This window comes from Astatotilapia calliptera, chromosome 1 (assembly GCF_900246225.1).
Source record: "Astatotilapia calliptera chromosome 1, fAstCal1.2, whole genome shotgun sequence".
In the NCBI taxonomy this organism is placed as follows: domain Eukaryota; kingdom Metazoa; phylum Chordata; class Actinopteri; order Cichliformes; family Cichlidae; genus Astatotilapia; species Astatotilapia calliptera.
In genome coordinates, this window is record NC_039302.1 from 15806392 (window position 1) to 15831129 (window position 24738).

General features: G+C 40.8%; 1 protein-coding gene across 1 annotated transcript; it reads right to left on the reverse strand.

Annotated features, from left to right (window-relative positions):
* Positions 1-1356: 1356 nt before the first annotated feature.
* On the reverse strand, positions 1357-24439 carry galns (galactosamine (N-acetyl)-6-sulfatase). Its single transcript, XM_026166111.1, has 14 exons — positions 24265-24439; positions 23876-23999; positions 23041-23115; positions 20001-20103; positions 19369-19512; positions 18565-18631; positions 17299-17426; positions 17052-17191; positions 16841-16944; positions 13157-13299; positions 12161-12263; positions 7016-7137; positions 3021-3138; positions 1357-2033 (listed from the first exon to the last, which is right to left on the reverse strand). Exons 1-14 carry the CDS (start codon positions 24382-24384, stop codon positions 1947-1949), a joined length of 1578 nt encoding a protein of 525 aa, XP_026021896.1. The 5' UTR covers positions 24385-24439; the 3' UTR covers positions 1357-1946.
* Positions 24440-24738: the final 299 nt, after the last annotated feature.

A 24738-nucleotide genomic window follows, 5' to 3' on the forward strand; every position in this document is an offset into this window, starting at 1 on the left:
ACATAAGTGTCTGTGAAGCTTCTCAGTCATCCAGGTCATCCTAGTCTAAAGATGTTTCACCTCTCATCTGAGAAGCTTCTTCAGTTCTAAGAGCAACTGGTGGAGAATCCCGGATTCTAGGTCTTATGGGAGTGTCCCCAAGCTGTCCGCAAGCTGCCATATGTTTATGAAGTGGCTGTACAGGCACTTCATAAACATATGGCACAACATAGAAGAGCCACCTTGACGGGACAAGACTTGGCTGTCCATCTGCATCTAAAGGACAAAGGTCACTCTTCCAAGGATGCTAATGTTCACATTTTGGACAGAGAAAACAGATGGTTTGAAAGAGGAGTGAAAGAAGACATCTATGTCCACTGTGAACAACCGTCTTTGAACAGAGGTGGTGGCTTACAACACCAACTGTCTGTCATCTATAATCCATTTTTGAGATCCCTTCCCAGATGCCTTAACGCCCAATCACATCCTGGGCAATTTGAAGTCAGTAAATCACATGATAGGGTGAAGCTGGGCTTCACAGTGGGTTCACCCGAAACCTCGGCTGACTGTGACCTACACCTTGGCTCGTGCGATTAGGTAGAGGGGATGAGAGGTGAAACGTCTTCAAGGAAACTTAAAGAAGTCCAGACGCTTTTCTTTCCAAGCTCCTTAGAATTGGTGCATAAGCATTTCACTGCAGATTTTACTTGTATAATTATGTATGTGAGAAATACAGCTAATCTTGACTCTTGAAATTACCATCAGATATTTTTGGCTACAGGAACAAATCCTTTATGAGCACATAGTGTATGAAGCCCTTTCCCCTTATGCCACCAAAACAGTTCTGCCCTACTGGGACACAGACTCTGGACTGGGCTGTGACACTACCTTTGGATTCTGCATGCTGTGAAGTGCAATAGGCTTGCTCTGGTGGATCCCACTGCATGTATGTGGCTGGACCGATTAGGGAGACCATCAGGGCGCGGTATGCATTATACCTGAACAAAAAGGTCACCCAGCAAGATGACGCTGTGTTCAATTTGGATTCCTGTGTTTGAGTAGTATACAATAATGACAATGACCCACCATCTACAGCAAAGGTGTCAAACACAAGGCCCGGGGGCCAGAATCACCCCGGCAGAGACTCTAATCCGGCCTAACTGAAAAGCATTTAAAAATGTGAAGGAAGGTGCAATTGTTGCCCTTTTAACTATATGTTTATAGGTGTTACAGCTTTATTTTGACTGATGATGACCTGACACATAAGTTAAACATACATAAAAAATGAAATAATGAAAATATAGTATAGGAATTTCTTTGTGTGTGTGTGTGTTTTACAGTGGATTCACAAGATACCCTGTGTATCCACTAAACCTATGCACTGTACACATAAATACACCTTTTCTTTTTACACCCAATTTTACATCTTTATTTCTCACAATTTAAGCCCATACAATTTATTTCTTACAGTGTAAGAGTGCTGACAGACTTGTTTCATTAACTTGAGCAGCATTTCTTTACCACGTAGAAAAAAACCTGATAAATGCAGCTGAAATTGCACTTCTATTGCTCATATTAAGATATCTCAAGGATTAAATGTGTAATTAAAGACAGAAAGGGAAGTTTCACTGGTATGGCCCACTTCAAATTAAAGTGGGATGTATGTGGCTCACAATGTAAAATGAGTTTGGCATCCTTGATCTACACCAATAAAATCTGTTTTATCCATTCCATAGCAAGTTGAAATAGAATTGGCAGATTAAAACACACAGATGTAAAAATAACTGCAATCATAGTTTGCAAACACGTTTCCCTGATTTGACCGAATGCTCTTTTCTTCAAACATTGTACAAAAACACAAAGAGTTTAAAAATACATTCCTTTACACACAGAGGCTGTGTCCTATTCTATGGCTTGGCACATCTTCAGGTTTTAGTTCCTCATGTTGGCGTCCAGTACTTTTGCTCTCAGTGTGGCCAGTCGCACTTCCAGGGGTTAGACTCGGGCGGTTTCAGACACTTTCCCAACTTCTCACAGCCAGCGGGGGCCCAGTTCTATAAAACAGAGAGGTCCACACAGTAAGTACAGCAAAATGAAAGTATCAAATATATGATTGCTCTGCAGTACAATGCATTGCTGCTTTTTAAAGTCGTAACTGATCTTCACTAGGCTGAAAGCAGCAGATAATATTTGTTTCCTGTCCTGTGTCATAGTTTAACATTTTTTAAATGTTAAACTATGAATTCATATTATCCCTGTGTAACATTTTTCATCAAAAAACTTAACTGATTGAAAAACTGATTATTCTTTCCCAATACATACCATGCATAAAGTGTATTTTTCAAATACTGAAGTGGTGCCATGAAATTTTAATGTCTTCTTACTTCAAATTTACCAGTTTGACCTTGAGCGGTCGTATTACCTACTAGGTTGTGCACATTTTCTTGTGCACCATTACTCTAAAAGTAAGTCCTCATGACAAAACCATGTTAAAAAGATAAAAAAAATGTACTTTTCCTTATGAAAAATGCAGAATAAAAAGATGCAAAAATTCAGGCTTTTAAGCATTTAAATTATCACACTTCTATCAAAGACAGGAATTGGACGCAATGTAGCATGTTTATTTGAATGACCACCAGGGGGCAGTGCCATGCCACAAATAAGGTGGGCGCTTGGGGAGACAAAGCCAGGCTGCTTTTTAAATAATACCGTTACAATAACACTGAAAGAGAAAGTTCCAGACAGAAGGGGAGGATGTCATCAAATCGGTACACACTGATATGTAAAGTTAGCACACAAACAACAAAATAAAAGCTACGATTGATTCAAAGCAAGGCCAGGAGCCTTCTCTATTTTAGCTTGTTCTCCCATAGACTTTTAATTCTTTCTGGCCCTTAAAGGGTTTATCATTGTCACTTACATATGAATTTATCTGATGTATACAGCTGAGAAGAGCACCTGATCTAGTAGTCGGATTTACAACATGACAACTGATCTTAAACATGACTGTAAGAGATATATTTAGTTATATTGTGTCTCACCATCACTGCACTGTCACACATGTTGAGCTGGGGAATGCCGGGCACCAGAGTGTCTTTATGCTGCTGCACAACTGCAGATATCCTGCTCAGAGCGTCCTGGTACTCCTTAGAAAGAACACTGCCAACACAATAAACAGCTGGGTATTATCGGCAGAGCACTTTCAAGTGAATGATTATCATTTTAGTTAACCAAAGCTCCAAAACTCCAAAAATGATTCATGTATATTGATGCATGACAAGGAAACATGATAAAAACTAACATGTGAGAAAATTTTGTGCTTTAAATTGAATGATTGTCAACAGAGATGCAAAGTATATTTGACTAATTGATGACATCATCTTGTAGTAATGTTACAAAGAATAAAATCAGATTTTAATATATTTAATACCAAATTTTCTTTAACAGCAATCTGAACAGTTAATCCTGAATGGAACCAGTTGTTTTATGTTCTGGACATATATTAGTACAAATGAGAAAGGCAAGGCTGCTTTTGTGTTTGAAACACACGGAATAAAGATCACCCATTTTTCTGCCTTTCTGTTCATGTATCTAGTGACAAAACATGACTGCAGCCCACGAGCGTTACTCATTATATTGGTGGGGAGACGAGCCGCAGCTTTCGATGACAAAAACAGAAACCTAAACACATAAACACACACACAGGCTGTCCACTCTTGTACCCTTTGGGAAGGCACGCTCAGCAGGATGAACTATGTAACCCCCATCACATCCCCTGTCTCTCAATTACTGTTGTTGGACACCAGTGAGCCTGGGCACCTCTGTGCATTATTATATTCAGAGTGTAAAACACAGGGGCCCTGAAGGCTTTCAAAGGAACGCTGCTCTCAATAGGACCTGTAGGGTTAATGGGCTCTGTGTGTGTGTGTTGGGGGAGTGAGCGTCTGGTGGCGTGACACAGGGATAGACAAATATCAGCAGTGCAATTACACCCCTGATACACTCGCAGGCAGCACCTGTGCCAGCCTTCCATCCTCCCTCCACTGCAAACGCAATGCTCTGATTGGCCCCTGGGGAACATGTGCATGTGTGTGAGGTGAAGTGTCAATTAGAGTAATAACCCCAGGCCCTGTCCAGCTCACACCTACCCTCCCTCTTAGATCTCCCACAGGGCAGCAAGGCTTCCTCCATCAACCAGCACCTGCTCCTTTCCTTGATACTCACTCTTTACTTCCTCCTGCAATTACTTGACTGGTAGCGCTCGCTGCAATTAGTCTCTCTCCTTGTGCGCTGCGTTTGTCATAAGTTAACTATCTATGCATTGTGACCCTAGCTGATAGGGAAAAACCAGATTGCTCCGCTGCGTTAAACATCCAGCATTCAGATTAAATTGCTTCAGCTATCTGAAATCACAAATTCTGCTTTTTGCTCGATCTCGATCAGCAAGAGGGATATTTCATTCCCCTCCTATCTGTGCCGGCTCCTGATTGTTGCGATTCATTTTGCGATAAGTGATGAAGCAGCTTAACAGAAGTAAATGTAAGGGAGATTTATCAGGCTGCTGTAAGTATTCAATTTCTCCGTACAAGTGTGCAAAGCAAAGTAAAGCAAAGCGCGAGAAAGTTGCACGAGACGCAAAGTTTTCCATTGTTTTGTCTATGCGCCAAAAATCTTACAGTGCAGAAGCTCTAAATCAAAAACTAATAATATCATTTGTTTATACCCCCTCTGCAAACAAATAATGAAAAGCCCACAGTCAGCACAGCTCATTATCATGATTATAACCCTTAGCTTACTAGTGTAGAGGCAAAATCTGGAATAATAAGCAGGCTGTATGCAAATGGAGTCTTTTGATTTATAATGTATGGCACCCAAGGGGGATGGGGGCATAGCTCAGGTGTGTCACCGCTCTGATTACTGATTCATAACACTATTGCTGGAACACATACACACAAACAACCACACAGTAGCAGAAGGTGGGGGAATTGAGGAGACAATCAGATACATCTGTCCTGCCTGCCCCTCCCCTCCACCATCTTCTCCACCCCGGTGGAAATTGAGCACTTCAGTGAGGGACTATTGATTGGGGACAGAAGAGCATGGTGGCAGGCAGCAGATGAGGCCAGACTTGAGCAAGGCTGCCTGCAGTGTTAGGGCTGGGGCTTACACCACACATGACCCGGGGGCTCTGGGGACAAAAGCCGAGGTAGGTGGTGAGGAAGTAGGATGTGTTAATCTCAGGGCACTAGGTCACAGGGACGAAGGGTAATGTGGGAGGCAGAGAGAGGCTTTGAGAGTCCAGCGTAGCCATCATCGAGTTAGGCTGATGCAAACCTGGATGGGTCTGTGTTTCATCCTGGACAGAAGGACCACCAACACAGACCCTGTCATCCTCCCCAGGCCCACATTCATTTACAATAGCAGCAAGGCGTTTTTTTTGCTCTCACAAAGCAAAATGGAAACAACTAGAACTTAAAAAAAAAGGAAATAATTCAAAAATCTCCATAATGACATGAAACTGTGCAGGAACAGAAACCGTGTACATGTGTGCGCTCTTTGCTACATCACAGCCTGCGACAGTAGTGAAGGTATGTGCACAGACAGGCCCTATATCATCTTAAGTGGCTCTTTAGGTGCTGACTAAGATTAATGATGGCCAGGCAGCCGGTCCAGCTGGGGGACCTGAGAGCACACGGACAAAACACAAGCATGCACATGTGCAGACAAACACACACACACACACACACACACACACACACACACACACACACACACACACACACACACACACACACACACACACACACACACACACACGTGTGGATGGAGGAGCACAGTCCCGGCGGATGCAGAGGGACAGCAGCTGAGAGGCGACAAGTGAGATGAGATGCATAGCAGTAGGTGGAGGGAGAAGGTGCGAGAAGGGAAAACAAGTTTGGCGAAGAAGGAGAATTTATAGTGAAGATTAAAACGGATCGAAGAAGAACGGCGCGTGAACAGTGAAGAGGTCAGGCAGCTTGGCGTTGGCGGGGGCGTGACCTTGGAGACAAACTCACTAACCCCTCTGTGCAGAAGTAAAAGAATAAAATAAATGGGCAGTTTTGGTTTGTGTGGATGTGTGTGTGTGTGCACATCTAGCACTCAGCACAACACATGGCTGCATATTGATTGGTTTCTGCCTTTTTTTTTTTTATTCCTCCGAGTGAATAGCAAGGCTAAAAGGTGGGCAAACGAAAAACAGCATTAATGTTTTATCATCCAATCTCGCTCCAGAACAGAGAGGAGCACAAGCAGGAAGCAAATGAGGAGATGAGGCTAGAGCAAAAAAAGTATGAACGGCTAAGCTGCAGAAGGCAGAAAAGAAAGGTCAGTCTAAGAGGGTTTATGACAAGAGGAGCCACAGAAAATTCTCTCCTGAAAGCATTTTGAGATTATCTTAATGTATTAGTCACTCTGTCATTTAAAAAAAAGTCTACATGGTCACATTGAACATCTCGCGCTGTCCAGGCAGAGCAGAAGACGGTGCTCATTCATCTTTTCAACCTTATTTAGTAATAGTTCAACCTTGGCCGTTTGCATCCTGTCTCCGTGATTCTTAACTCTCCTTGGAGAGGAGGCAGACCCACACAAAACACATTAAACAGAACTAGCTCTCAATTTAGACCTGAACAATTTATCTTGCAATTTTAACCTGCAGCGATGTACCAAAGGGTTGAGGGCCCGATAGTGATCTTTAAGGAGCTGTTTGCAATCACAAAGAGAAGGGTGTAATCAGGCGTGCTCTGGCTGAGTGGATCAATCCGCCGCCTTTTTCTTTTTTTCATGCTGCTAAATCTTCATTGATCTTGCACACATTCAGTACCACGGGCAAACAACCTTCTTATTCTTATCCCTGCTTTCTTCCCTTTTTTCCCCCACAGCTTTTTCCCTGTTAGCCTGCTTGACTCCCCTCTTCTCCACACCTCACCCCTGATCCTCTCTGTCCGTTTCCTGGAGATCAGCTAAAAGCAAATTTGAACTTTTTTAAGGTACTGACCTGAGAGGGAACTTTTCTCCAGGATCCCGCCCCAGGTGGAAAATGAGTGGCTGGAGTGTGTGCTCCTTCTGCTCGTGAGTAGTCACATTTGGCACCTCTTCACCCGGACAGAAGTTTATGCCCTGTAAAACATATGACACGTGTTATCAAACACACTGATCTGAGCTACAGGTAAAGTCCTTCACCTAGACTGCCTGTACTTTAATCTACCCCAGAATAAGTATTCTACAATTGATTCCATTTGTTTTAAAATCAACATTTTAAAGCAGTGGAACCTTTCTTCTGTCTATATTTTCCAGTTTATATGCCTGCTGAAGCATCAGTTCACCAAACACAAATCGATACTCGTGTGGCAGCAGCACGGCCGCTGCCGTCTGTGCTTATTCTTGTAGAAGACTAATCTATGACACAAAAAGCAGACCTGCCTGAAATACTATCCTCAATTAAACATGAAACATAATATCTGAAGAAATAGAAGAAATAGAATATTTGCTTTGGCTCGTTTTGCACCACATAAATGACACTTAAGACATCGTGAAAATATGGATCTCAGTAATGTGATTACAATTTGTCTTTAAGTTTGATGGTTAAAGATGTTTTTATGCGCTTCATCATGTCCAATTAAAAAAACAAAAAACACTGCACTAAGCTCGGCAGGAGAGATGTGAGTGTTTAGGTTTAGGCTTGCAGCCACCTGCTGCCAAGAGCTGAATGCTTAATCTCATTGTAGTATGGGTTATATGCATATTGTCTTCCAATCTGCTGTGTTATTTGTGCTCCTGTTGGTACACCGTGAAGGCTTTCTCGCAAAACAGAGAAATTTTGCTGCCTCCTCTTCATCTCTCCACGCCTTCGCTCCTGCTCCCTGACTCTATTTCTCAGGAGCCTGGCAGTGATCGCAGCCTGATTGAGTCACACTCACTCCTCCAGAACCCCCTGGAGATCTGCCTCCTCCTTTAATACACACATAAGCACACGCACGCACAAACAAACTCACACTTTTGGTTTTTTTTTTGATGAGCACAACTAATATTGAAAAAGCATTCATCTGTAAGACACTGTTGCTGCCCCCCCTCTGAGATCACTCAACGGAGCACCTCAAAATACATATAGAAGAGAGAGAAAGAGTGAGAGTGAAGATAGATACCCCCCGCCCTGCAGAGCTTCCACTGATCCAGACTTGTCCTGCCTTTTAAAGTCAACTGCTTAGAAATGCAGAAAAGAATCAGGGGGGCAAAAAAAAACATCCCAGAGGAGCAGCAAGAAAGGCCTGCTGTGTGTATCTGTCTGACTTTTTCTCTTGTAGCCAAGATATTAGAGCAAGAACTCCATATCTCACATGACATTAATGCTATGGATACAGCAAGGCTGCTTTTAAACTGGAGCACCGTGGTTGTCATTACAAGATAAGGTGCAGGAGCATCCATGGGTGGGAGCGTGGATTTTGGGGATGGGAATGAGGAAAAAGTATTTGATTTGGCTGGAATGTTTTATGTAGACTGGACAATGTTTAAATATATTCTTTCTTTCACATACTGAATATTTGACTAATCTGAACAGCAATTTAAAGAACAGAAACAGGTAAAGATAGTAAAATGTATTTGACAAAAAAAACATTTAAAAACTGTTAAAAAAAAATTTTTTTTTCCTTCATACCAATCAAACCTCTCATGAACCCTCAGATCTGTGTTATGGCCATTGTAGTTGGTGATATTAAACAACTTAACTTTAAGTTGACTGGAGTATTTGCATTTGCTCTATCTTAACAAGCATCGAAACTGAGCTAAAACAGGACATTTTTGCATGTATATCAGTTGTGAGTGATTAAGAGAGCTTCAACTAACACAACAGGAGAATTTCTATGCTGGATTCATGTAAATAAATGATTGGACTACAACAAAATCCTAGTTTTACTGTCACAAAATTAATACAATCCCTGTTTAAAGGAAATCCACCCTCTTGCAAGAAGCAGCTTAGTTTTGCTGCTATAGGTGGTTTTACACCTTCTCAATAACATTTTGCTTTCACATTGTTGTGGAGGAATTTTGGTCCACTCTTATTTACAAGGTTGCTTCCATTCACTGAAGTTTGCAGCCATTCATTTATTGATTTATTAAAATTCATATATGTGAATTTATACATTTTACTGAGGTTTGAATTTTGTCTGGGCCATTACGATGCATGCACATTTGACATACTTCGGTATACAGAGGAGTGACTGCAAGGTGTCCAGGTCCAGTGGCTGCAAAACAAACCCAAATCCTCACCCCCTCCACCACCGTGCTTGACAGTTGGTATGAGGTATTTGTAATGGTAATGGCGTGATTGGTTTTCACCAAATGTGGTGCAGTGCATTATGGGTAAACATCTCCACTTTGGCGCTGTCTGTTTAATTGACATTATTCCAAACATCTTGTGGTTTGTTCAGGTTTAACATCTAAGCTGTGTTCCCATGTTCTTTTTACAGAGAAGAGACTTTCTCTCCACGGCAGGCTTTCCAAAGAAACCATACTTGTTCAGCCTTTTTGTAATTGTACTGTTATGAACATTTAAGATGCTAACTAAGACCTGTAGAGTCTCAGATGTAGGTTGCAGATTTTTTGGTCTTTGAGCATTGCATGGCCTGACCTTGGGGTGAATCTGCTGGGACGTCCACTGCTGGGAAGATTGGCAGCTGTCTTAAATGTTTTCCACCTGTGAATAATCTTTCTCAGTGCAGATTGATGGACTTCAAATTGTTTGGAAATGTCCTTTTAACCCTTCCCAGATTGATTGGCAGCAATAATTGCTTCTCTATTGTTGATATCTTTCCTCCTTGGCATTGTGTTAACACTCACCAGAATGCTCAAACTGGCAAAAGTGTAATATGCTATGTGTTATTTTTCATATGTGGTTGCCTTGCTTTAAGACTTGCTAAGGACCAGATTATTTTTATTATGTCCTGATTTGTAAAACCTTTGAATTTAAAGAGGGTGTGCTTTACTGTTCTCATTCTGCAGAATGAAGGCAAAACATCTAAAAGAAACAACTCCAACCAAAACACGTTACTGACTGGAGGGAAGCTCCAAGTATGATAATTTATTTGTGCTTTTACTTGAATGAACAATAATTTCTGCTGCCTGGGGTTTGTCAGTCAATACAATAACATGATGCTATGAGGAATCACGGGAGTTATTGTCTTTTTCAACATTTCTGATGAAATGATGTGACTTGAGCTGAGTTTATTACAGTTTCATTCACACTATTTTTTATTCTAATAAATCTTTTATTTAATATAGATCAAAAGGCAACAAGTAGCATTAGCTGCAGTAACATTAACTGCTAACCTAGCATCAGATGAGTTGACTGCTTAAGCTGTTACTTGAGCTAATGTTATATCCGATGCTCAGAATAACTTAGTGAATATTTGAATTACTTTAAGCTTATTGTCACCATTATTAACAAGTGTTTACAGGTGTTAGAGTAACCAGAGAGTGTAAAATGATGTGACAGGTTCTTTTTTGAACATTGTTGGAAATATTTGGACACCATCATATGTGCTTTCATTCTTTCATTTATGAATTAGTACTTTTACTAAATTAAAGACTGATTGTGTTTTTTTCACCAGTGTGCATTAAAGTGTGTTAATGTAAAAAAAACAAATTCTAAAACTTATAATTCAAGTTTAAAGTACATCAGCTATGGCACAGCCTAATTCTTGTCAATTTCTTCAGTTTCAGTGATGCCAAGAAAGAGGTATTCCCAGTACACTTGTCTCAAAAAAATGTCCTTTTTCAGTTTTTGCCATATGAAGCATTCAGCAAGGCTACTCACAGTTGCATAGGTTACTCAGCAATCCAGATAAAAGGGAGACACAGTCACGAGAAACTATGTTTCACAATATTAACATCAATACGTTGCCTCAAAAGAATTTGATGAGAGGCATTTAAGCCTGTGAAATTTCTCATTTTCCTCATGGCTGAGCAGCACAGACTCAGCCAGGACAGAGCAACACGTCTCCCAGCCATTAACCTGTAATTTCATTCTTCTTTAGAGACACACATCTTCCTTCCTTGTTTATTTTTCAGCAAGGAGCACAAAAAAAGCCAAATTGTACTGCAGCACATTACTTACAAAGCAGCAATACACGTTTCATTTCAGTGAGGAGTGGATCTCATTGTGTATCACTATCATGAGACGGGTTAATCCTCAGTGTATATGGGGTGGGTTATCTTTAACATGAGTTTAGTAGGAATGATCAATTCCAAAGAAAGTAGAGCATTACCTTTAAAGCAGATGTATGAAAAGTGAATGTGGGCAACACAAGAAGAAACAGTTTAGGAGTTCATTATTGACATCGGAGATTTGTCTTGTAGGAGCTCAACCGTCAGTCAGCGAAACAGACTAGACACGCACGTCTGTACAAAGAAGCCCAAACATGTATGTGCATGTTTTTTTTTCATTCTGTCTTTTCTCTCTCCCATGTGCACACACACACACACACACACATACCAATCGATAGGCAACTCACAGGCAATCAGACGCCATTATTTGTGAAGTTCCACTTCAGTTCACATGAGTTGATAAAGGAGGCTACTATTGATTCAGCGGCCCTGAAGGAGAGAGCAATTTAAGCAACCGATGGGGCATAAAACAAACTGGATCACAGGAAAGGCATAGCCATGGAGGGAGGACAGAAGGACATGTTTTTATAGATGGGCCCGGGGTAGCCAGGGAAAAAAGAAAAAGAAAACGCACTATACTTTAGCTTCTCAGGTGCCAGATTTCACATTTCTATTGATATTTTTAATCCGCACTGAGTTGATGTAATTATGCCTGAGCGCTATGATGCCAAAAGAACAAGCAGGTAATGACGATATGTAAATTTGGGGGGGGGGGGGGGGGGGGGGGTATTTCCACTGGAGTTTGAACAAACAAGTCATCTGGTTGATGAATGATGTACATTCGCTTATGTGGGGGCTCTTCATTAATATTCATTACACTGATGTACACAGCAGTCAACTGATGAGCCGCTCTCAAGATAACACCAGCAACAGCCAAAGTGTTTGTGTGTTTGAGTGCGATTAGGAGAGACAAAGGAGGAGGATGTGGCAGTGCAAATGAAGAACTGAGGAACAGAGTTGAACTGTTCAGAGGGAATCTCACCTGTCTAAACTCCTCCCATGAGTTGCTCCAGGTCCAGTAGTGTGCCTTGTATTCTCCAAGCCTCACAGCCATCAGTTCATTCCCACGGTAATAAAATATTGGCCTGAAGATGGCGAGAAGAGGCAGAAATAAAGCTCAGATTTACTTCAACTTGCATATATTAACATCAAATTGCCTTAGAAAATGTGGAGGAACGTAAACTCCCTAAAAATCACTCAGACTGTTGTGAATGTCCGTTTTTGGTCAAAATTAAGAGTCTGTCACTAGAAAAGGAGTGAATAATGGCAAAGAAAGCAAAAGTTGTGGGAGCCACACAGTTTTCAAAAAATATCATCCTGATGGACACATGAACCTTTGTACAGTGTTTTTATGCATTTGTATGAAACCCTCAAATGTCAACATTTTCATAGCATATAGCAAAAAGACATTAAGATTCATTGTAGAGGCAATTACACTCGTCAGCCACTTTATTAGGCGCACCTGCTAATCAGCCAATCACATGGCAGCAATTCAGTGTCTTTAGGCACGTAGACGTGGGCAAGACGACCTGTTCAAGTTCAAACCGGGGATCAGAATGGGGAAGAAAGGTGATTTAAGTGACTATATATTTGGCATGGTTGTTGGGGTCAGATGGTCACCAGTAGATCAGAACCTGCTGATCAACTGGGATTTTCCAACACAACCATCTCAGAATTGAAACATAAGTAATTCAAATAACCACTTGTTATCACTAAATCTGCAACAGACCTTGAAGCAGATGGTCTGCTAAAAAAAGGAAACTGAACAATAGAAGATTTCAAATACGCTGCCTGGTCTTGTGAGTCTCAATTTCTGGTGCAACATTCAGATGCAAGGGTCAGAATTTGGCATAAATAAAAAGAAAGCATTGATTTATCCAACAATTTAGACTGGTGTTGGTGTAATGTTGTAGGGGATATTTTCTTGAGGTGTTAAGGAAGAACAAAAGTGTGTGTGTGTGTGTGTGTGTGTGCTCACCTGTTTTTGAGTGGCTGGGAGCAGTTGAGCAAAACAGGTGTTAGGTCCAGTCCGTCTAGGATTCGATCATCAGGAGGGTTGATGCCAGCGAGAACCAGACTAGTGGTGAACAGGTCCATGACATTGGCCAACTGGAAGTTCACCTATAGACAAGAGAAGAAAATAAACAGGTCTAGTAAAATAAGATGTTCCACACACACACACACACACACACACAGAAAAGCATGTTTGTTTGAGGACCATCCACAGAGAAACACACTACTAGAGTTTTGTCTTTTGATCGCTTGTTCACATCTTTCACGGGTTCTGAAATGTCCTCCTTGATGACTGAAGTCCTTGAAATCAAGAATGAGCTGTGGCAACATGCTAACAATGCACAGTCATGACATGCATTCGTTCCATGTGTGGTTGTGTGTACACACGCAGGAAAAGAGATGCATTTCAACAGCCTCCACTCTAACCTCTGCATGCAGGTTTATTATTACAACTCCAAAATGCTTCTCTTTCTAAATTAGTTTTGGGAGGGAAAAAAGGGGGAAAAAAGGAGGAGCAAAAAAAAAAAGAGGAAAGGAGAGGAAGTAGAGAGAGGACAAGACATTGGCGAGAAGGTGGCTGAAGCTAGAGCGAGCTGGCGTTTTATCTCCTTCTCCCAGTCCCAGTGAAAAGCGTTATTTTATTTATAAACTTTGAACTATTTTGAGATAAAATGCCATTTTTTCGCTGTCATCCTTGATCTTCCGTTCCATTCTCTCCTGAGCGAGCCTTAGAGGGAGACGGCACGCTCACAATCAGATAGCGCTATCAGCCCTCTGCAGCTGCACCGCCATGTGCCGCTGTGCTCCTATCGGCAGCCAGCACACATACAGGCGTACACACAAGCTCCTAAGCACTGAAATGAATTCCCCTTTTCTTCTGTATCCACAGAACTAGCCACAGAAAGGGCTCTGCAATGCACTCCATGATCTATCTGCACATCCAGACGCTCTTTCTCTCTTTCGTGCGCGCGTACACAAACATGGAGAGATTTGGTCCTTTATTTCATTTTTCTTTTTTTTTTTTTAAGTCCCTCTAATACAGACACACACAGACCGTTAAAGAAGACAGGACAAAAGGACAAGAGGAGAAGCAGCACTGACATTTAGTTGGGAATAACTTGCGTCTCCAAAAACTGAAAGTTTAAAACTCGGACTGGTCTGACAGAGTTTATCTCACGAGTTGCCATCTTTTATTTCCTCCCTTATTAGCTCTGCTCTCTTTTGCAGTCTAAGCTGGGTTTTTTTTTTCAAATCACCCTTTGTTCTTTTCTCTTTTGTCCCACTCTTTGCTCCCTATTAATGTCACATTCTCCTGTTTTCTCCATTGTAAGCAGTGTTTATCTGAGGAGGCAGTGCTTCTATCCCCATCTCTGCCACTCTGCCAGTGTGTCTGCAGCCTGATAACCCACCGAAGGGGATTGCGATGCTCAACGATGTTGTGGCACTGTCAGCCCACCCACCTCCCAATCTCTGTTCCTGTAGCCACCATGCAGCCCCTCACCTGCCCTCAGGCACAAGGAGAATGCTTCAGAGCACCCGTGCGCCCTCATCTCAGATCTGCTCCTTCCATCCTCCAAAATATACAGTAAGTGAATGACTAATCAAAAACATTCACCTGCACTCAGACTCGTGTCAGTTTAATTGAGTCATCACTCATATTCATTCACTGATAACAGGCTTTATTTTCTATTAATAGGCATGGAAATACCAAGCTCATGTAAATGAAGCCAATGGAAAAACCCTACAAAACCTGCGGTTCCGAGTCAATCCCCGTGGACTGCCATATTAACATCTCTAACTTTCTAGCAAAATTTAATATGTGAACAGGCTGATAACTGTATGCAGGATGTGTCTGAACTCGCCTGTTTGAACTGTATCAAGGCCTAAAGCTATGCTCTATCTACAGCCAACCAGTCTGCTGTCTATCTGCTGGGTTTAACCTCCACCAGTTCAACTCACTGAACTGGATCTCTTGACTGTTTTAATGTTTGTGCCATCTGGAGTTTTTAATGTGGTCACCTTAAGGTAACTGTTGTTGTGATTTGGCGCTCTATCAATAAAAAATAAATTAAACTAAATTAAAATTCTGGTATCGCATGTTCTTTATAAATAATAATAAATAAATAAACCAAGATGACAGCAGACACAATGCTAACTGTTGAAATAGTATTTTTGTCTCCAATTCCCAAATGCTCCAAAAACTTTCTCCTGTGTTCTGTGTTGGGTCACTACAATAAACCTAATAAATCCCCCCATTTAAGAAAAGCTTGCCAGCTTGGTAATTTGTCTCCAGAATTTTGTTCAGAGGGTTTACAGACTTTTCAAAGCACCCATCAACAGAGATTTGAAAAGACTACAAAATAAAGACAGGGGGACAATCTTGTATCTGTTATCCTTCCTCCCAAGTGACACAAAGTGATAAATCCAGAGCTATAGAGCACAGAAACTCCAGCACAATAGCCTTGTCATCACATCCCTGGATATTTCAGGATCTACAGTCCCCTTTCTACTAAAACTCGAGTCAAGTCATTACAACTACACACACACACACACACACACACACACAGGTGTTTTAAGGTTAGAAAGCTCTCTCTCATTCAAACAAACGTGCACATATAGTTGTGTGGGAGCTAACATAAATTACACCGACATGTTCTGCACCCTTGCATGTGCATATAGAGGCACACTGGTCAATTATAACATGGCACAGGTGCAGGCAAAGCCTTACAAACGCTAAAACCATCCTGGCAGTGTGGCAGTGCTGCAATCTTTAGCACTCTTCCCCCTTTTCTCTTTTCTACACCAGCCACCTCTTTTACTTCTTCCTTGCCTCTTTCCCTCCAACCCCCCCCCCCCCTCCCGTTCCTTTATCCTGAGCGCCTGGCATATTCAGATACTGAAGTCCTCATTACGGCTCAATCCAACCTCAGCAAACACACAAACAGATTAGCCGCTTAAGACGCTCCCAATCCCCCTCTCCCTCGCTACTCTGCTGTGCTATCAGGCCCCAGCACAACCCTGTGAGATGAGCCAGGGGCAAGGCTTACTGCAGACTGCAGCCTCCGCTTGCTCCTCCACAAAATCCCTCTGCGTCACAGCCCCGTGTCACAGCTGCCCCTAATACAATTAAAAGTCATTTGCAGAACGCACAGGCTTAGGGGATCACAGTGTGGGTGGGGGGTTAAATTGGGGAATGTGAGGAGGGGGGTTTGGGGCACTAATTCCAGAAATATTTTAGGAAACAGTAGAAAAAGGCTCCCACTTGCTTTGTGGCCAAAATCACAGTCTGGCTTTCTGGAGTTCGGCTCTGTTTGACAGAAGCTGGACACAGTCGGGATTAATTGACGCCAGTGGATCAAATTGTGTATGTGTAAATAGCTAATTGATACATAAACAAAAAGCTACAATGATTGTTTGAAAGAGAGAACGAGTAAAATAATTCCTTTATACATAACTTGCTTCACATTTTCAGCTCCTGGTACAATCTGATTGGCAGAAAGTCAGGGAACAACAAAGCATAGAATAATAAGCTGTCCTCTGGGTGCCTGGACTAAGATTAGACTAGCCTCTCGAGAGCACGTGTTGTATTTTATTGTGGGGTTTTTCATGCTTTATTTGGTAAAAGCTCTAATGACTGGGGCTTTCTTACTGAGCCTTCTTTGATGTGCCCAGGCCACCAAGCAATGGCAGGCTCCCTCATGCCTCCCTCAAAGGTGGTCTCCTTCCCACAGAGGAAGGGTCCGTTGCTGCCACCTGAGGAGTCAAAAACCACAAAAACACCTGCATCAATCACACGGGACACAAAAGCGAGTCAGAATTAGATTAAAAAAAAGCACTTTCTTTATGAAATAATTGCCTACTTTCATTGGGGCCAGACATAACAGCTGCACCGTTGTCTGAGGTGAAGAAGACAAAGGTATTATTGTCAATACCAAGAGTTCGCAGCCACTTCAAAATCTGACCGATGCTGTAGTCCAGCTCCATCACCGCATCGCCATAGCTGCAGCACAAAGGCAGATCACGTTTTTCACCTTGATACAATCATTTATAACCACTTGCATGACATTGTCTTTGCGTCAATAGGAGAGTCAGCAGGATAAAATGTACCGGCCTCGCTGGCTCTTCCCTAAGAAGCGTTTGGAGGCATAGACGGGTGCGTGAGTGGCATCGACTGCCCAGTAGAGGAAGAAGGGCTGCTGAGCTTTAGTTTGACGAAGTATGAAGTCAAGACCTTCCTGCAGAGGTGGAAGAATACGTCATTACACTGGGAATACAAAAGCCAGGAGACTTACTGCAGCCTCTTTCACAGCATTGCAGTTAAGGTAAGAAGAATTCTCTTTCTCACTCACTAAACACTCAAACAGTGTTTTCAAGTAAAGCAGTGCGTCAGACAAGCCTTCAATAAAACCGCCTCCAAGCAGAGAGCATGGAGTTCAGTTTTTGTTTAAACTGTTTTAGATAGAGACTCATCAGCCTTCTTAGGTATTGTTGTACTAAGGAGTCTCCAACGTGTTGTCTAGCCTGTTGAAATCAATAAAAGCAAACTGAGGAACATCTCTTGATACAATGCAAAACAGTTTCAACAGTTTCAACAAAAACACACATTCTAACTGTCATGTAGGCACAATACTGTATTGTAGTTTTAGCAGTTTATTAACACTGAAACACTGAAAACTGAGCTTGTAACCCAGGAAAAGGATGGTTACAATTAATCTAAAACGCTTTGCTAATTACATTTCAGACACTTACATTTGCATCAATTGTTCTTTATTACAAAAAGAGACAATCGTTTTGCACACAGATAAATATTTTACAGTAGATGACTGCAAATTTGCCAGTTATCCAAACAAAACTTAACAGTTACAAAAAGAAATCTGATTTTTGCTTAATGTTCACCAAGTTTTAAGACATGCTGCCTTTCACAGGACCGCCCTCTTCCAGTGATGACACACCCTTCCAACATGCAGTGTGTCTCTGCATGCTGGTTTTGATCATGTTCCAAACTGAATGGGAAGGACTGCCGCAGCAGAGATAATCAGTGCACTTCCTCTGGTTAAATTACAGTAATTATTAAAGGCCAGAATTAGGCTTTACCTGCATTCATTATTTATTTTCAATTATATGTTTTTAATTTTTTCATATTTGGGTGAGCCAAGGTAAAATTCTGTATTCTGGCAGGCAGTAACATTTTGTCCCCGCCCTATGAGAGCTGGGATAGGCTCCCAGAAGACAAAAGGTGGGTTAACAAGTTGCTAGTTTAACACAGGCAGGACCGTTCTGTCAACTGCTTTACAAAACATTGCATCAAAATGTGATGTACCTGGTATGAGTATGTCACACTGAGACAGCAACAACAGGTGATCCTTTGCTTACCATCAGGTAGATCTGTGTGAGGTTTGACTCTCCAGTCTCTCTGTCAATCTTAAAGTCCTCATAGAATCTGAAAAAAATAACAAATGTATGCATTTCATTGACAACACCTTCGTCCCATCTGAATAATAGCTAAGGTCAAGCTGGCCTATTTATCGTCTGTGTTAAAAAAAGATTTAGCAGTAACCTGATTGTGTCATCAGTCTGCCTCCAAACTGACTGAAACTACTGTGGACTATGTGATTAGAAGAAAGGAAGTAAATTTCCCTCCCATTGAGGGTGTTTGCAGGAAATTTTGGTGAAAGCCATATTTGGGAAGTGTCAGCGAAGCTGAGCAGAGGGAACTGTTATGAGGCGCTGCTGAAGCGTGGCGCAGCAAACAGAGAAGCAGTGACAGGCATCTCTTTCTTACGCTTCACTTCCTCCAGGTGTCCTCGCACACAGCCAACGCAACCTGCCGTCTCTTGAGGGCATGTGTGTGTCTCCCTGTATATGTGCCTACGTGTGTGTGTGCTTCTGTCCAGGGCCCAGGTATGCAGTGCTGATTAAACCCATGGCTAAGCGAAAAACACGCCCGGCTGCCAGTTCCAATGACCCTGAATACACATATGGCTGTTTTGGGGAAAACAAATGGGCGGAAAATGGAATACACAAGCACAGCTGGTACAAAGAAGGAAGAAGGGCGGGGGGGGGAGAGACACTCAACTCATCCTGAGGAGCAGACAGCCAAACTATTCCACTGAGTCATGGGGAAGGAGATTTGTATATAGATTTTCAGCCTTGCTGTGTGTTTGTGTGTGATATTACCTGCCGAGCATCTCAGAGTTGTTGTAGACAGGGATGTTTGGTATCGACTGGTCGTTATAAGGGCCAAAGTGGCAGTTTGGTGAACCAAACCATTCATCAAAACCGTTCTTCAGAGGAAGATACTGTGGTCTGTGGCCCAGGTGCCTATAGCGACAAATAAAGTGCATTCACACACTAAGATCAGTGTAGCTGAAGATCAACCCATATGTTTTTGTATATTTACTCTTAAGCCCTAGCTATAAAGTCAGATATTCTTGCCCTGATATTTTTTTTCTAAAGGCTGAATGCAGTTTTTTTTCTGTTTGGATGCAAATACTTACAGTTCTTCACAGTATACTATGTAGACAAATTTTCACATTTTAGAGGCTTAAAACTTGACACTGTGCATCTGCTTTAATAACTAACAAAATATGATGGTGGCATCAGGAAGACTTTGTTCTCATCTTAGCTGCACAGAAAGTCTATGTAATCTTACTTAAAGAAAAGAAGAAGAAATAAGAAAATAAACACTCTTTTTTGTATATTTGCAAATATACTGCACCATATACTTCCACCAGCACTCCTTCCACAACTGATCACTGCTCTCTAAACCTTCAGAGACTTTAAAACCTGAGAAAAGATAAAGAGCTCACCATTTCCCAACTATCTTGCTGACATAGCCCTTTGTCTTCAGCAGCTGGGGTAACAAAATCTCATCCTTGGATATACCTCCTACTATGTCCTGTGGTGTGTATGCTGCAAAAAATAGATCCAAATTTAAGGTACTGAACTTTCCTTTGCTGCAACTATACTGTAAACTGCACAGTATAGATAATGCAGTGAGAAATCAGCAAGAAATTATTTGCACAATGCAAATGCACTCACTATTCCACTTTCCAAACTTCTAGGGAGACTTTTTAGACAAAAACAAAACAAAACAACTACCTTTCAATATATGTAACTAAATGGTTCTACAACCCAAGTCCCAACATGGGTATAAGACATTTAGAAAAATGTCCCGGAGCACTTTCTTTAGCATATTTGGGCTCCACTGGCACATAAATGTGGAAAGTCTCATCCCACAATGCCTGTGTCCATTTTAGATAGAAGCTTTTTATTGTAGATTTTGAAATAATGACTTAATTATTATTGTTAGTTAATAATTATTACTTCATTATTATTTAATTACTTCAGGTTTTTGTTAATATCTGTGTAAATAAGCTATTTCTTTTGTATACTTTTCGCCCTCGACTTTGTTTCTATTTATTTTATTGAGTTGTTGTTTTTCTTTTGGGATGAATAAATTATTTCTTCTTCCTCTTTGTCTCATTATTATTACATTTTGTCCAAACATGCTGTTATGTTGTGAAATAATTATCTAAGGACTGCAGCTCAAGATAGGGTGGCTGCAGTGAGCTTGTCTGGGTTTAACACCAAGCTGCAGAACTAAACCGTGGCGACCGTGGCTCAGGGGGTTGGGAATCGCATCTGCAACCGGAAGGTCGCCGGTTCGATCCCCGGGCTCTCTGTCCTGGTCGTTGTGTCCTTGGGCAAGACACTTTACCCTACCGCCTACTGGTGTTGGCCAGAGGGGCCGATGGCGCGATATGGCAGCCTGGCTTCTGTCAGTCTGCCCCAGGGCAGCTGTGGCTACAACCGTAGCTGCCTCCACCAGTGTATGAATGTGAGAGTGAATGAATAGTGGTATTGTAAAGCGCTTTGGGTGCCTTGAAAAGCGCTATATAAATCCAATCCATTATTATTATTATTATAAACCAGTGAGCAACAAGGACGAACAGCAAGAGGAAGTGAAGTACAAGTGCTGTCTTACTGTATGATCTATGCTTAAAAACTAAAATATTATATTAACAACCCCACCCGTCGCATATCTTTTAGTCTATTTTATATTGTAACTAAGAAACTCACTACAAAGTAAGCCTTTTTTTATTATTAATAATAGTTTCATATCGGACTGTATTTAAAAGATGGCTCTACCCCCTATGACATCTGTCCATTTTTGGACTCCTGATTTGAAGCCTCCAAGCTATTGGCTATTTAAACTAATGCAGTGGGCATTGGGGTGGCTCCGTGGCTCTGACTGAAAAACCAGGTGATGTAACTGATGTAAGTGGGACTTTAGGCTATAATTAACTTCAATTATTAACATTAATTATTAACATCTTCGGAACATCTGTTTTCAGCAGCAGGAAACGTTGCATCAAAGTGCAGGTCAAGTCTTAGTTCTGAGAATGTTGATATGTTCGCTTTTCTTCATTGCAACAACCACATGCTCAGTCATTCACCACTTAAACATGCAGACACACACATGCACAAATACACATACACTTGAACACAGACCTTATCTATCGCATCCAGAAAATACAATACTATCTGAAATCTTTTTACCTCCTACTAATGTAAGAAAGCTGTCCAAGAAGGCAGACCAAAGTTTCAGTTGAGGTTGTGTGTGTACCTTTTTTGTTATTAGAGTATTTGTGATTAGAACTGAAGCTATCATTTTATTTTAGTAATCGAGTAATCTATTGATTATTGTATCGATTAATCAAGTAATTGGATAAGAAATACTTTTGCTTTGTTAATGAGCAATAATAAATTGGAGGGGCTGGAGGCTAGTTTTTTGTGCTTCTCTTAACAGATGTTAATATGGTGCATGATGGTATAATTTTAATGTATTATATAAATATTAATGTATTAATATTAATTAACACAATATTTAATATTATTTCACTATCAATCTGAAAAATGTCACAAAAGTTTTGTAATTAATATGGTCTAGGTCACCTGATGCCCCCCTTTAGACTCACCCCTGTCTGCTGCAGGTATCACTGCATGGAAAATAGGACGGCTGCTGTCAGCCAACAGGAAGCTGTATAATTTAAACAGTCTGGTATCAGGCTAAGTTAACAGTTCATCTGCATATTTTAATACAAATTCTGGAGGCTTACTGCTGATTTTTCGTTGTGAAGAAAAATGGCAGTGGATGTAGCAGGTACAAAGTTTTCTCATCGGGTATTTAATAAAATATTTTCTTTAAAAATTATTTTATTTTAATATAGCGTGTAAATACACTGAATTTTTTGGAATATTTGTTATTTCTCATTAATAAGACAAAACTAGTTATCATCTTATTACCTGATGAATCCATGGAACAGTCAATAATCAATTCAAACTATCAAAAGATGCAGCCCTAGTTTAAAGTTTTTTAATATTCAGAGACTATAGCCATGTTTTATTTACAGTCTACACATCAGACAAACCTATTATGTGTTTATTTGTTATGCTATGTAAATATACCAATACTGAGGCTTTTTTCTTTCATCTTATCTGGACGCAAACATATATAATAGTTATAAGGCATTAGCAGCAGAGCCTTTTTTTAACCGTGTGTGAGGTACTGGTGAGTAACAATGTGCATTCAGTCTTTTACCACATTTATGGCTTGCTTAATCACATCAAGCTTGCTCTGTCATGGCCTCTGCCACACAGTTGCAAACATTTTGGACATGTTGGCTTCCTGCTCTAAACACAGATAAGAAAAAAAAATGTTGCTTGCATGATCGAGACAAGTTTTCATGCTCATTTATTTTACACACTTATCCAGACTTTGACACTGCTAAAAATGAAAATCCATAATATTGCACAGTGCTTATGAACCCTGTACAAAGACATTACCGTTTCTGGCACGGGCATTAGTAGTGTAGAAACCATTTCTGATGGGCAGCCTCCCGGTGAGAAGTGCAGCTCGAGCTGTGGAAAAATAATGATGTCATTAGACAAGTTGAGTATGCATTTTACTTTTCTGACACGCAGATAGAGTGAAACGTGCTCCAATGGAAATGGCCCACATTGAGATTATAAATGGTTTACTGTCTAGCTAGTATTTTGGATAAACTCTTAAATGCAATAAACAAATACAGTTGCCATTATAAAATGGTGCCTCCAGCGTGATGTGTACATTAGTTTATTGCGAATTTGTTTTGTGCAACTACTGACGTCCTCTTTTAGTTAATATTAACAATGCTCAGTGTGTGGACATTTGAAAAAACGTTTCTTGAGAAATGCAAGCGCATTGTCATTAAAATTACCAAACTGGTGATGTTGCAGTAACATTTATGATTTTCTGTATACTCTGTTTTGCACAACATATTTTATAATATTTAAAAAATAAATGTTCTGTGATACATGCATACTTTCAATCTGTAAATCAATTGGTCTTTCAAAATGTTAAAAATGCACAACTGATCAATTCAGTTCAGTTGTATTTATATAGACCCAAATCACAATCACCTCAAGGTGATTTTTATTGTAAGTACTTGGTGACAGTGGGAAGGAAAAACTCCCTTCTAACAGGAAGAAACCTCCAGCAGAATCAGGCTCAGGGAAGCGCAGCCATCTGGCATGACTGGTTGGGGGTTAAAGGGAGGAAGACTGGAAGGAAAGAAATTATATTATCCACTAAAACAAGAAATGCCGGTTTATGTCAGTGTTACATCATCTGCTGACTTACAGGGGGAGCAGAGAGGGTTGGCAGTGTAGAAGTTTGGTAGGAGCATCCCTTCAGCTGCCATGGCATCCAGATTAGGGGTTTCTTTAGAAGGCTGGCCAAACACCCCCAAGTCCCCCCAGCCCATCTGAACAGTAGAGGTAAGTTTATTACTCACTCCATACATATGCAGTCACATTTAGATTAGAGTTTACAGCCTGCTGTTTACACGAAGTAAAGGTGAATAAGTTACTTGAATAGCAGCTGCAGCCAGCACAGAACGACCCGAATAAAACCTCACAGGTTTAACGAGAAATATGCAGCTCAGCCTGTCTCTTACAGTACTGCAATCTGAGGTAAAATTGTAACTAAACATACAAACCAATAGAAGAAAGAAGAAGAGAAAAACTCACGTCATCCATGAGCATGATGATAATGTTTGGAGATGGAGCGTTTGGTAGGTTTTTTGTCCAGGAACAACATATTATTGCTGCAAAAAAAGTTATCAGAGTTAGAGCAACCATTCTTCCCATGGCTGTGCAGAAGTCATATGAGCCTCCGCTACAAGGAAGTGTTTTGTTTGTCTTCGTGCAAGTTTTCAGCGCAATATTTGCGCATACAGGAAACAGCCACTCTTAAGATGTTTGCTAGGATTTATTTACAGTTCACTGAAATCGCTTCATCTTTTTCTAGTTTAATTTCTCATATATATGACTACGGTAGCTTTATATTGTGTTATTAAATAAACAAAAAAATTGCTTTTTGGAGTATGCTGCATTCAATGACTGCTGATAAATCTGACTGTCACGAAATTAAATTTCAAAATATTCGGATAAATAACAAAAAACTAATCTCATAAAATATAATTTAGCTTACAAATGGAAATA